The following is a 15,071-nucleotide window of genomic DNA, read 5'->3' as shown; positions in this document are numbered from 1 at the left end:
TAACATTTGTTGTAGAGGTCAATCACTTAAATAGATGTCAATTACCTCAATGACATTAGAGTATATAATTGCACATGGAGGATACATTTAGTTTAAAAAAAAAAATTAAGAATTGAGTCGTCTGATTTTGACCAGATGATTCTTGGTCGCTGAATGCATCCAATCCTTACTCTTCACCACACTTAATTTGGTTTCCTGTGTTGTGAGGGACTGAGGGTGAGCTGTCAAATGCTACCATGCCCTTAAATGAGTCATTGATTTTATGAGTGAAATATCAAATACTCCGTGAAATTTCAAAATTTGTTAAATATCTCTTGAAATTTGAAAATATGCAAATACCCTCATAAAATTGTAAAACATCAATCAAATTACTCTTTGCTCCGTTTACTCGGTCTATTTTGAGTCTTCAAAAGCACATTGTTTGAGTCTTCAACCTCCTTGCAAACAAGTGAATAACGAGGAACCAAAACAAAAAAACTATCATCACCAAAATCATATTGATCATTTATAATTGCTTTTAAAATCAGAACCAAAATGTTCTAACCACCCAATAGATCAACTTGAGTCATCAGATTCAGAACCAAACAAGAAACACCAATCACCAACATCATACTTTTTATCAATTTTTGTCTCATCCATCTCTTCCTCAATTTTCTTCGTCAAAATAGACGGAGTAAATAGAGCATAAAATAATTTGATTGACGTTTTATAATTTTAAGGGAGTATTTACCTATTTTCAAATTTCAAGATGATGTTTGACGAATTTTGAAATTTTAGGAAAAATATTTAATATTTCACTCATAAAAATAAAAAGTTGAATGCAAAATTTTCAATCCATAAAAATAAAAAAATTAAAATCTAGTAGGAAACAAAACGATGTCGTTTGTTTAGTTCCCATACTGGTTCCATTCCATCTGAAAAATCGATAACTACACGCCGTCTATGGAGTCTGCACGATGCCCTAATTTCACATAATGAAACCAAGATAAGATTTTTTTCACTCTATCTCTGTCTCGAAGTCTTCTTCTCCTATCTCAATGTATACTAATATCTCAAAAGCTCAAGCATTTCCTCTCGTAGCTAAAATATCTTCGCACCCCAAATACTTCAATTCACTCTCCACCATTAAAACCCAATTTTCACCACTTTCTTCTCATAAAAAACCAATCTTAACCAACCCCAGATATAAATTTCAAACTTTTCAAACTGGAAAACCACCGAATCCATATGGGTTCATGTTACAAATTGCTAGAAGCTACTGTGCCGCAACAAGTGCCGAAAATCAACTTCCTTGGCTAGAAACAAGTGAAACCGAGGAAGGTAAATTGGTGCATAAAGCAAAAAGGAACAATGTTAGAAGCTCTGTTCAGGAAGATTCGGCCAAGAAGAAGGTGAATGTTAAGTCCTCTTGGGAACAATCCGTTGATAGGTTAGAGTTACCAACGGTTTCAGAATTTAAGCCTAGATCACAGGAAAGGAAGAACGGATTGGTTGGTGATAATGTGAGAGACCGTAGAAGCGACAGTGGTAGAAAATATAATAAATTTGATGATAGGAGGAGTGCTAGCAACACATTTTCTAAACGATATGGTAAAGTCGACGATAAGAGGAGAGCTAGCAACACATATTCTAACAAATATGATAAATTTGATGATAATAGAAGTGCTAGCAACACGCTCGCTGACAGATATAATAAATTTGATGATAATGTTGAAGAAAGAGTTGATGATGAAATGGAGGATGAGATGGAGGAGGGTGTTGATGATCCAAGGTGGGATAACATAAAGAATAAGTTCAAAGGGGTGGTTGGAGGTAGAGGTGGACCGGAAAGGCCTGAATTTCGAAGATGGGATAGGAATGAGGATTGGGGTAGAAAGACTTGGAAAGAGGCTAGTGAATCCACTTTGCCGAAGATTGTTGGTGAAGGAATCTATGGGGTTGGTCCAGTTTTGGCTTCACTTTCAGCTGGAAGAAGGGAATTCTATGCATTGTATGTGCAACAAGGGTTGGATTTGAGTAGCAACAATAGGAAGAAGAAGGACAAAAAAGGGTTTGAGAGGGTTCTAAAGATGGCTGAAAAAATCAATTTAAGTGTAAAAGAAGCATCAAAGCACGATCTGAATATGGTGGCCGATAACCGACCTCATCAAGGTTTGGTGTTAGATGCTTCCCCACTTGAGATGGTGAGAATACAGGAGTTGGAACCTGTTTCAGTGGAGGAAGGAAAGGGTTCTCTTTGGGTAGCTCTCGATGAGGTTACCGATCCTCAGAATTTAGGAGCAATTATTAGGTCTTCATATTTTTTTGGAGCTACTGGGATCGTTTTATGTGCAAAGAATTCAGCTCCATTAAGTGGTGTTGTGAGCAAAGCAAGTGCAGGGGCACTTGAATTAATGGAACTTAGATATTGCAAGAACATGATGCAATTCTTAGTGTCTTCCGCCGAAAATGGTTGGCGAGTTCTTGGTGGTTCTGTCTCCTCCAAAGCTATTTCTTTGAATGAGATTGAACCAGGTCCGCCGACTATTCTTGTTTTGGGCAGTGAGGGCACTGGTTTGAGGCCTTTGGTGGAGAGATCTTGTACTCAGTTGGTTAAAATTGTTGGTAATATTCCTTTAGACTTAAGTACTAGTGAAGTAGAAGGTGAAAGTACCGGTTTAAATGGCGAGAGCTCTGGTAAAGAGTTCCTTTCATTTTTGGCCGTGGAAAGCTTAAACGTTAGTGTAGCGACAGGTGTGCTTCTTCATCACTTAATTGGTAAAGGTTCTGTAGATTCTTTGCCAGACGCGACAAAACGGTTGTCTGAGTGAGACTGCAAGTCCTCAGTTTATTTAGTCTGTTTTCTTAGTGTTTCATACATTGTTTGTAGTTTCTCTTTTTCTATCATTTGATCAGGTATTAATCTTATTACAATCATGTCAGCAAGTTGGTCTTATATAGAATGGGATTAGTTAGTTCACAAATTTGGCTGCATTTTAACTTTATGATTCAATTTATTGAACAGGAGTATGCAAACCAAAGAGAAAGAATAACTAAATTTGAGAATTGAGGCTTATTTTAGTTATCAATTTGAAGTTCTCTTAGTTTATGGATTTATATTATTTTTAATTCTAGGTGTATTGGTTTAAGTTTCAGATATGATTATTTTTTCCAATACAAACCAGGTTAATAACATTTGAAAATTTATAGTGGCCGATGCCGTTGCTTTTCTATTGTTATTTAGTTTTGATTTTGTTACTTACTGATGAATCTATATGGTGAAGTTTATGAGATGGCTGGTTCCCGTTCTTGTCCTGAATTTTGGCATTTGCCACTATATAACATGAGATTAGCCGTGTGTTTGTGTGCTTATTATCCTAACTTTAAGGAAATACCTCTGACGCTATTACGACATCCAAGCACTTGCATTTTTCCTGTTTCTGCTTAAATTTTGAAGTTTTGGAGGAGGTTGATACTTCCAAATTTGATTGCTTATTTCGTTTTTGTCCCAAAATGTAGTAAAACTGAAGACGGTATGTAACTTCGATATAGATTTTCTGAATTTCTATAATCAATAATTTCAAGGGTGTTCTTGGTTGCTGCAATTGTTGGAGTTGTTATTTTGTGGTCACCTTATCCTTTTTAAGATTATATTCATTGCATACTCCATTGTGAGAATTGTGTGACCAGAAACACTCCCACATAGAATAGAATACTATTCAGTGCTCAATTTGTGAAAGTCGTCACTTATAGATACTATAGTATTGGCTGTTAATTTTTTTATTTTATTTTTAATAAGCAGATGTTTGTAGGTTAGTACTTAGTAATTATTGTTAGTATTTTTCTTGAAGTGTGTTCCTTTAACTTCTTTACTCCTTATAACTCTTAGGATTGACTATTAGTACTCAAACCAGTTGAGCTACCCAACCCTTAGGTAAAGGGATGATATCATAAGTGCTACATTGCTGATTTTCATTTCTGACTCTTACAGTAAATTTTATACATCTTCTGCATGTATTGAGCAGGACAGCATAAGCCACCCATGGTGAGTTTACACTTGATAAAATTGAGGCCCAAATGAATTTTGAAATATGGTGTTTTTTAACTAAACCCTTTTTTTCCCCCTTTCTGATTTTAAGTCTGTTTTCGGGACTGGACAAACTGGAGGTTAAAGAATTGGACAAAAGTTGAAATTATTGTTCCTCACTTCCACTAAACCATGAGATAATTTTTTTCCTTATGAGCAAATTGTCTAAAATATTAAAAAAGAACTTTTGTTAACTAAACATTGTACGAGACAATTTTATCTTACTTTAAACTTTATCCTTTGTTGTTTATTACTGTTTTTTGCAGTAGATACATTTTGCAAATTAAACATGCCCTGAAACAATTTCAAGAGGATTCTAGTTATTTCTCATCTTCGTCGATTGAGTTGAGGTTGGTGTTTGTGCATGCAGCATTGTGCAATTGCCATCATCAATCCAACTCATGTGATGTGAAAAAAAAAACAAAAAAGTGGATCAAATATAATTTTAAATTCAAATATAATTTTAAATTCAAATATAATTTTAAATTCAAATTTGATTTGATGATGTAATTAGAAAATCAAAGTGGATCAAATATATTTTAAATTATATCGGATGGTGTCGTGTCGTGATCAATTATTTGTTGGTGTTATATATTCTTTTTATTAATATATATTTAATTAATTAATATTTATGAGCTATAGGTAAAGGATAGAGAGAATTATGATGCCAACTTAGTTGAGATACGATCTTTTTGTTGAAAATTTTCCCTTACTTTTTTTTGGGTACGTAGACAAAATGACAGAATCATAATAAACTCACATAAGTGTGTGAGAGAGAGAGCCGGGGTTCAAACCACAATAATGACGTCAGGCTTAACAATTTCAACGTTATTTAGCTAGTTGAGCTAGAATTTATAGACATTTCTCTTTTTTTTTTTTTTTACATATGAATATATTTGATTTCTTAACTTCACATGGTAGCAAAACTTTGAATATAGGAATAAGACTAGTAGGTTGGAAAATTTGTTCTGCTTGTCATAAGCTACAAATCACGGTCACGGCATAGATAATGTTGGCAATGGGCCATATGATGAGTGGTATTCCATTTAGGATATCCAAAGCAATAGCTGGCATGACAATGGGGCAGTTACACATGGATAGATTTCAAATTGTATATCTCTTAATATAGATAATGTTTAATTTGTTTTTAGAGTAAATTACTAATTTGCTCTTCCAAATTGTAAGAGTTTGTTATCTTATTTATTAAATTTACAAATAGGTGGCACAAAAAATAAGCATCCCACTTACGAAATCATCAAAATAGATAGGTGGTAAAAAAATTATATATTTCATTTTTGCAAAGTTCACAACTTGCAAACCCTTTACTCCATCCAGCATCAAACCTTGTTGTCTCCTTCCACTTGCAAAACATCAACAATTTTAAGCATGTTCCCTTTTCAATCATGATTAGTTCTTTCAGCTACATACAATATCCATTCATTTTTAAACATAACTCCTTATGGTTAATAATTTATCCAAGCACTCTGTTTTTAACCGTCGTTGCTAGTAATATATTTGATATGCATCACTACCATGATTAAACATGTCTGCTGTGCCATGGTGGAGAAAATAGGGGGTTTGCTCGCGATTGGAGCGAAGAAAATGGGATTACGATAATTAGTGAAAGATTGGCTGATAAGCTGTGCCGTTAATTTTCTTTTTTCTAAATGAAAATTTCCTATAAAAAATAATATTTATAGACCTATAAATGCATAATAACATTTTGAATTGCTTCCGCGTCGGTGTTGACTGTTTGGAGGCGGACTACGAGATAGGACTTATCTGCCTAAGTTTCATTCTACTGTTGCTCCATTAATTTTTGACTCGCGAGGCTGCTTTTGGGATTTAGATGGGCCGATCACTTTTGATTCGAGATCTGAAGTTTGAGTCTAGCTAGTGGCAACATTTTGGGTCGGGTTGATAGTCTTCTTTGATGGTCTGGAGACTGATGAGTGTGATGTCTGTTTTTAGCTTTTTATTGATGTTCCACATATATACGACGCCATTATTTTATAATTCCGTTTTTCCTGACCTCGGTTCATCTTATACAGAGACGGTTTATTATTAATACTCCTAATATATTTGCCGTTTCCAAATATTTTGAATTGTTTCCGGAAGAAGCAGGAGAAGCCAAAATTGACAAACACACAAGTGTTGATAGACATACATAACATGACATGCTTTAGAGGAATTAGTCACATCACACATTTAATCCTTCTATTTTTGTTACACTGTTTATTTATTTTAAGATTTAAGATGTTTATGTGTTGTCGATCTTTGGTTGGATGAGCATGAATGTTACTCCTTCTTGTGTTATTATTGCGAATAAGCACGTGACACCTTGCAAGCATGTTGGTCGTTCTTCTCTCCTACCAAGCAACCACCATTCCAACGGCTGACTTAACCATAAAGAAATTGTAAAATTCAAAATTTCATTTATAATCATCATATACTCCTATACTATATAGCGACATAAACATATATAAAACAAAAACAAAATTAATAGTTTTTGTATGGAAGGGATGCTTTATTATGAAAGGGAAAGGAATCAATCTTAGTCGTTAAACATACAGGTAATGTAATCATATAATTAAAAGAAAATGAGACATATTGTAGAATATTCCTATCAAATTCTTCAATGAAAAAATAAACTTAGTTGGATCATCGAATCGAATATAGTTTGGTACGTGGGAGGGAGCTTTGCTTTGGTGGGTCGGTTTTGATTAGTGAAAAATGGCTAGCTATTTCTAAAAGAAAAATCTTGTAACATAATTTTAATAAGAAAAAGGAGCTTGTAACATATTATTTGGCTACCATAAAATAAAACTACTTTGCTTAATATAAATATAAATGTGTATGTTTATGTAATTTGTCGTTTTATATTATTAACATGAATATTATGAATTTGTTTGGAAATTAATTTATTCTTTTTGTTTTAATCAATTTTAAAAATGTATTATATCAATATACTCTGTCAATTTAATAAATAAATAAATATTGTCTTTTTAGTAAAAATAATAATAATATAAACATGTATTATGCCAGCAAAAATTGAATGAATCAATTTGTTTTAAAATATTCTTTTATTTATTTTATTTTTTATATTGGAGTTGAAAATCGAACTTAAAACCTCTAACATACTACACAAATCTCTTATCACTAGATCAAACCTAATGATATTTTTTTTGAAACAACCCGGTGACTTTTTCAAAATGCATTTAATCATACTGAATTTTAATTTTTAAGAAAACTGAACCAAATAATATGTTACAACTCAAAAGCACTTATATAAAATGGTAAGAAATCTCTCTCTTTCTTTTTTATTTTTTATGTAAGAAATATCTTTCAACTTAATTATAAGTTTTAAATTTGAGATAAGAAAATCACATGTTACATATTTTTATTTTTTTTTACTGAACGCGGTCTAGTATCAAAATAAATTAAAACTGAATAAAGCATCTCTTTATATTCAAACTAAAGACTAAATGCATCAAATTTTTTAAATAACAAACATATCTTTAAGTTTTTAATTTATTGTATTGTATCATAACAAGAAGCACACCGTTCAGTGCCTTTTTTTAAAAAAATTTATCATAAAAATTCTTTTTTACCACTAAATCAATCCACTAAACTTTTAAAGAAAATGCGAGGTCTAACGACCAATCATATATTGGTTTAGCCATGATTGAGAATGAACTTGGCAGAGAGAATCACAATTCGATCCCTACAACTACAATAATGAGAAGGCTGAAATCATTTAATGTCAAAACTGATATTTGAACCATATAAGTTGATCCGATCTGGTGGTAAAAAAGAAAAAAATGTACTACTGAATTGAGAATTTTTTATTTTTTTTTGGTAAAGACTGAATTGAGAAGATTATTATATTATTTTTGGTAGAAGGAAGAATTTGGAATATTAATATTTTTGGAGAGAATTGAGAAATACTATTATTATTATGATGATATGATATGATTATAAATGATAATAATAAATTTAAAACGGAAAAAAAGTTTTGGTGCAGAAGCGTTACATTACATACTTACCTTACCGCTGTTGTTCGGTTGGTTTCTCTCTCTTGCCAGCCAGCTTCTTTCTGTCTGTCTCACTCCTCAATGCCGCTGCTCTGAATTCTCAGAGAGAGAGTGAAAGAAGAAACGTTTCATATAAAAAATAGAGACAAGAAGAGAGAAAGAGGAATAGGTTTAACAAAAATGGTTTCACTTGATACGTTCCTCTTCTCTCTCAGCAGAATCTTTTGTACTCCTTTTGCCGTTTACATTCAGATCCAGGTTTCAATTTCATGCTATTTCTTCTCAATTCTTCAATCAAATTACTATCACTAGTAGTAGTAGTACTCTTTTGTTTTTCTTCAAAATTCACTACTCTTCTTTCACTTTCTTATTTATTTATATATATATATATTCACTTCAATTATAATCATAATTATTTAACCTTACTTTTTAGTTCATTCATTCATTCTTAAAGTTCATTCACAAATAAACTACATTGTAATCATTGTTTTTTTTTTGTTACAAAGGGTTTTTGGAGGGGAAAAGTTGACAAAGTGGTGACATAATTGGGATTTGTTTTCTGAATCAAGTAGTAAAAGGGGGTACTTGGTGCTACACTAGTGAAGTTATTGGATAGGCAATTTACAATTGTGCTTTTAGTTTAACAACTTAGGGTTGTTACAAAGTACATATATTGACAATATTTGACAATATTTTGTATCGAATAATGTATTCTGGAACAATAGTGATTAGTTCAAATTCCGCTATGCTATAGTGCCTATATTGATCCCTATTTTCTACTAGGGAACTTTTTAACTGATTTTATACCCCAACTTTTATAGTTGAGGACTTGAGGTGTATCAGCTTGGGGTTGCTTTGCTTACCATCTGTCATGTTCATAGATTTGACATCCATAATCCTTGTTAGTGAGATTTATTGTACTAGGGTCTAGGATTTAATTCATATATAGAATATATACTTGCAACACAAGAAACATTGTAGGGATAGGAAGTTCTACATTACTGGATGAGTTGAATATCAAATTGAAATCGTGAAATTGCATGATTATTGAATGAAATGGAATTACTTAAGAAGCTAATGGAATCTCTAGTATTACAATACATGCTTGGTATGTTAGTGGCAGTGTTAAATAAACATGATATAGATCTTGCAGTTTGATTGAAGCTAACATATGTTTCCTTCAAATCTTTGCTTTAGAGAAATATAATGATATATAACCTTAAACCTGAATGTTATGTTTGCTCTGCAGGGATGTTTGATTTGCTTATTACTTGCTCTTGGGTGGGCTCTTGCTTCTTATGTTAGGTACTCATTACTCAATAATGTCATAGGCTCCGGAAACACTTTCATGTCACATCTGACAAATACTGCATTTCTCCCCTTACAGGAACAGAGAGATAAAACAAATGAAGGATGCTATGAAGAATGGAAATAGTTTATCTTTCCTTTGTCACGACGTTAATGAGCTTGAGCACTCCTATCAGGTCAATCTTCCAAGAGTAACAGTAGTTATGCCCCTGAAAGGGTTTGGGGAACACAATCTCCACAACTGGAGGAGTCAGGTAAAAACTCATGCCACATTCCTCTGTAACTTATTTGCTGTTGTTTCTGTTTTTCTTTTGGTTTACCTGTGGTGCCTGCCTTATTGGTTCTTCCACGAGTAGTGCATTATGACCTGGAAATTTTAAATCTAATTTAATCTTATGTGTATTTATGTATTCCATATACTTTCTCTTTCATTTTCCTAAACTTCAAATTGTATGATTTGTTTTTTTATTTTGGACCTACTGTTGATTATTCATTTTTGCTGCATTGTAAACAATAATTGGCTGTAATTTTGAACATCTATTTAAGCTAATACCTGGGGTTCATTTTGTTAACCATAATTTCTACTGTTTCTTTTTGGTCTGAGCATCTCCTTTTAATAGGAAATTTTACTTACGGTTTTGTTTTTGTTTTTCTATTCTATTTATTAATTTATAAATGCAGATAACGTCTCTTTACGGCGGTCCTCTGGAATTTCTTTTTGTGGTAGAAAGCACAGACGACCCTGCTTACCATGCTATATCACGTCTAATATCAGAATTTGAGGTATACATAAGTCCACATTTCCCCCATTTACACATACATGGATAAATTATTTGCTATTATGTTCTGCAACCTTAAACTCATTTCAGTTTGGTTTCTATACCTCATTACCCCGCCGGAACCAGTGAAAATTCTGTTTCAAAGCTTGATTCTGTTCCTTCTGAGTCCTTGCATGAATTTATTGCTTTCTTGTGTACATATTCTAATCTTGTCAGTGTCTGACTAAATTGGATAAATGTTTGATATATGCAGGATGATGTTGATGCTAAGGTTATTGTAGCTGGTTTATCAACAACTTGTAGTCAAAAAATTCACAATCAATTGGTATGGAATTTTACTGACGTATTTTGATTCTGTTAAATACAAAGTACAGCTTTATTGACTAGTTCCCTACATTTATTTAAAGTCAATTTAAATCTATGTTGAAAATGGCGATGATCTTAGTTGTTTCATTGACTAATGGTTAGACATAATTTCACTTCCTAGCGTAACATTTGCTAGTTCAATACATGCATGACAGACCTGTTTTAACTTTTTTACATTTTGATGACACAATTTTGCTTCGGTCATTTATATTCTTATTGATTTGTTAGGCTGGTAGACTGTCCTTGTTAGATTCTCGCTAACTAAACTAGTATTACATAATATTGGACTATTGGCACCTTGGCAGGTTGGGGTGGAGAAAATGCACAAAGACAGTAAGTATGTATTATTTTTGGATGACGATGTTAGGATACATCCCGGATCAATTGGAGCGCTAACTCGTGAGATGGAAAAGAACCCCGAGGTATTACTTAAATTTTGTTTCTTTTTATATTTTCAGGTGTTTAAGGAGAATAGTTATAATCTATTTATCTGAATTTTTTTTGTTGTTTTAACTGTTTTCATGCTTCACAGATATTTATTCAAACTGGGTACCCTCTTGATTTGCCATCCGGAAGTTTAGGGAGTTACTGCATCTATGAATATCATATGGTACCCAACTACCTCTATCTATTTGTTCTCCAATCTCCGCAGCACACATCTGTGTATGAGATGGTTTTCTTTTTTATTTCCTAGTTGTTTTGAAATAAAGTATTAGAATGAAGATTAGCTAATTGAATTTGAATTAAGTCACAATAGTAATTAGGCAATCTTCATTTAGGCTTTTGATAATGTATCATTATTTAAAAGGGTTGGACTCATCATGGTTGTATTACACGCCTTACCTTGCATTTGAAAGAGGCTGATTCCACAACAATTTGAACCTGTGTCCTCCTGTCACACAATATGTCGATATTTAATTACATTATTTAACGCCTTTTTTCCCTAATCCTTTTCCTTTTATTATACAGCCTTGCTCGATGGGATTTGCCACCGGTGGAAGAACATTCTTTTTGTGGGGAGGCTGTATGATGGCAAGTAGCTTTAGCCTTTTCTTAATTGATTTTAAAAAAATTGCCGCTTTAAAGAAAAGCCTAATTTTACATGTTAGTTTTTCTCCAGATGCATGCCGACGACTTTAGGCAAGACCGTTATAGTGTTGTCTCAGGACTTAAAGATGGTGGATATTCTGATGATATGACTCTTGCAGCCATAGCTGGTACATCTTTATTTCTCTTATCAAATTCTTGATGTAATTAGCATTTTTCCCATATGAAGTTTAAAATGCTCTATCTGTATCAACCATTGAAAAAATGATCACTTGATGATCGATCCCGTAAATACTGATTCTTTATAGAGATTCCACAATTATAATTCATAAGAGCATTTTCTTCTAGTTTTTTTAATACCTATTCATCTGCAATTTGCACAACACTTATGTTTTGTGGAATTTTCTTGAGTAATATTTTATTCATTAAACTCTTTATTCAAAGGAATGATCCAGACCTTGTTTAATATGCAATTCTTCATTTAATAAAAATTTCTGTGTTTGATATTTGTGATCTTTGGATGAGAGATTTCTGTCCTATTCTTTTCTATTTCTTGGGTTCCTAACAATTACTATAATGCTGTCTTTTGCAGGGGCTCATAAAAGACTTATTACTTCTCCCCAGTTGCTGTCTTTCCTCACCCCCTTGCTAGTGATCTTAATTTCGGAAGGTTTGTGATAATTACTCATCTGAAAAATAAAGTTTCCTTTCATATTTGATGATTTAGTTTTTAAAAACGTGTAGATACTGGAATTACTTGAGGAAACAAACATTCGTTTTGGAGTCATATACAACAAACATTAACTGGGTTATGAACCGTGCATTGTTTGGTGTTCATTGCTATTTGTCATGGGGATTCGTAGCACCATTCTTTATGGCAGCGATTCATCTTGCAGCAGCATTTAGATTTTATAGTAAGGGAGTCTCACTTGAAGAAGTGACCTATACTTCTGCTGGTGAGCACACTACTTTTCCTTTTTAGGTATGTTGCTAGTGTTGATTCATGTGAACATTTGGAAGGGTTCTGATTTTTTATTCTGAATAAGGGTTATTGTTCAACTTAGTTGCAGTGTTAAAAGCTATATTGCACTATTCATGATTATGCTCTCAAGCTACGTATATATTGTAAATTGATGTGGGTTTCTTACATTCAGGAATAGAACTAGTGTGGAATTTGTGTTATATAAAATTTGTAAATAAGTACTGTGTAATTTTAATTATGTTTATCTTATTACCTTCTGACCACTTTGTGGGATGTTAGAATAAAACAGACAAATCAGTTCTGTCTGTAATATATGGCATGGTTTATTTGTTTCAATAATGCAATTATCACCAATGAAATTTAAATCCAAATAACTCTATCTTCCCCATTGTTACAAGTTGCATCTCCATGATCTAAAAGAATATACAGGGTTTGTGAAAATGAAAAAAAAGAGGTGAAATACTGAGACAAATATATCCATTAAACTTACATTTTCATTTCTTTCATCTTGACGCGTGCCTTTTCCCAGGGTTACCACTGGTGAATTTCCTAGCCATATGCACTCTTGTGGAACTTCTTTCAATGTGGAACTTGACACGTATAGAAGTTCAACTATGCAACATGCTGTCTCCAGAGGCACCACAACTTTCTCTCGCTACCTATAATTGGTGTCTTGTAAGTATTTTTTCTTGTTTGTATTTTATGTGACTAGATTTTAATAATATTTATCCTATGTAATGTATTGTATATTTCTTCTTTGGTATTGTCAACTGAATCCTTTTGAGTAAATCTTTATCACCTAGTATACCTTTGTTGTGGAGGTAATAATGGTGATCCAAGGTGAATAATGTAGTGCTTTTATGATTCCATATATCCTAAATGTTCATAATATGATTAAGGCTTAAATATCCTAAATGTTCATGATATGATTAATGCGTAAATATATTTTTAGTCCCTGCAAATATGGGGTTTTCCACTTTTATCTGCTGCAAAATTTTCTGACATTTTCAAAAACAACTTTTAGCCCCTATAACTTTTTAGATTATCTGGCAATGACGTTGCTAATGAAAATACACCTTATCTTATAAACGTAGAATTAATAATGCAATGTGTACAGCGGAAAGGACACCAGCTCACCACATAACTAATTCAAGTCTCCCCTCTCCTTAGCCTTCTTACTCTTCACCCCGCCAACTCCCTATTATGGTGTTGGGTCAGTGAGAAAGAAGATGAAAACGAGTTGGAGTCCACTTGCCATTGTTAATTCTGTATGGCAACAATGATGTGTATTTTTGTTAGACATAAAAGAGTCAAAGAAATAAAGATTGACGGTAGAGACTAAAACAAACACGATGTTGTAAATGTTAGAGACCAATGAAGGGCAAAATTAAGCAGGGACTAAAAGTGGAAATCCCAATATTTGTAGGGGAAAAAACATATTCATGGCAGAATTAAATTGAACCAAACTTGGCAAGCATGAAGTGATATAGGTTGCACACGAGATACCTACCACAACAAGGGTTGACATAAACATGTTGAGCTTCTAGGTTAAGTGTAAATAATGCACGGACTTGTGTAAATATGTAATGGAGAAACATATATGGAAATGTAGATAAAAATGTTATGCCACCAGGGAGTGAAATGTGCTTGATTACTAGTTGCTAAAGGTAGAAATTAATTATTTTTTTGAGCAGGTGTTCGTTGCATTGCTGGTGGACAACTTTCTATACCCTCTGTCTGCGATTAAGTCGCATTTTTCTCAATCTATCAATTGGTCTGGTATTTGGTACTATTTAAAAGATGGCAAAATTGTCAAGGTATGTTGGTCAAGGCTTGATGTAATCTCTGACTTGATTTCTTTTACAGCTGTTTTCTCAACCAAAAAGTATTTGAATGTATAATCTGCAGATTGAAAGAACTGAAAGAAGCAAGGATATGAGGCCAGTTTTCACAGACTTGGGAGGGAAACATTTATACGGAAAGAAAGGGATGCCTGCCAGAGGTTCATTCCTCAGTTCTTTGTCCAGAAGTCTGGCACAATGGCATCAACCCAAAAAGTTTGATAACTAGGAGAGAGCTCCATGCAGCTGTAAAATTATGTCTCTTTCCCTCACTTTGGAAGCATGGGTGTTGGTAGATCAAATTGATCTCATTTATTGTTTGGTGCATTCTTGATTGATTGTTTTAGATTCTGGTAGGAATCTTAGTTCCATTTTTTCATTACCATTCAATCCATATTATTTTTTGGTGCAAGCCTTCCCATGGCTTCATTTTGTAATTGTAACAGTTGTGTGATATAGTTTATGCAAACACTGTACGCAAAAATTGCAAAGTTTATAAACAGGTAGTGATTCACATTATAAAATTATAGCGCTTCCTTACTCAAGGATCAAAACGAATCACTCACAAATCAGAACAATTGTTAATAAAAAAACGTGAAATTTAGACCTGAATGATTTCTACTCACACACATTAATTAGGACAGTGCA

At 33.0% G+C, this 15,071-nt stretch overlaps 1 protein-coding gene and 1 pseudogene across 1 annotated transcript; both read left to right on the top strand.

Moving 5' to 3' along the window:
* Positions 1 to 777: 777 nt before the first annotated feature.
* On the top strand, positions 778 to 3,108 carry LOC123915518 (uncharacterized tRNA/rRNA methyltransferase slr0955). The gene has a single exon (XM_045966670.1). The coding sequence runs from the start codon at positions 1,038 to 1,040 to the stop codon at positions 2,808 to 2,810; it is 1,773 nt and encodes a 590-aa protein (XP_045822626.1). The 5' UTR covers positions 778 to 1,037; the 3' UTR covers positions 2,811 to 3,108.
* A 4,966-nt stretch (positions 3,109 to 8,074) lies between these two features.
* Positions 8,075 to 15,038, top strand: LOC123915514 (annotated as a pseudogene).
* Positions 15,039 to 15,071: the final 33 nt, after the last annotated feature.

Source organism: Trifolium pratense, linkage group LG3, assembly GCF_020283565.1.
Source record: "Trifolium pratense cultivar HEN17-A07 linkage group LG3, ARS_RC_1.1, whole genome shotgun sequence".
NCBI classification, from domain to species: Eukaryota; Viridiplantae; Streptophyta; class Magnoliopsida; order Fabales; family Fabaceae; genus Trifolium; species Trifolium pratense.
This window is presented reverse-complemented; position numbering and strand designations above follow the sequence as displayed.

Coding starts and splice junctions, on each gene's coding strand:
- LOC123915518 (XM_045966670.1), top strand. CDS start 1,038: ATGTATACTAATATCTCAAAAGCTCAAGCATTTCCTCTCGTAGCTAAA.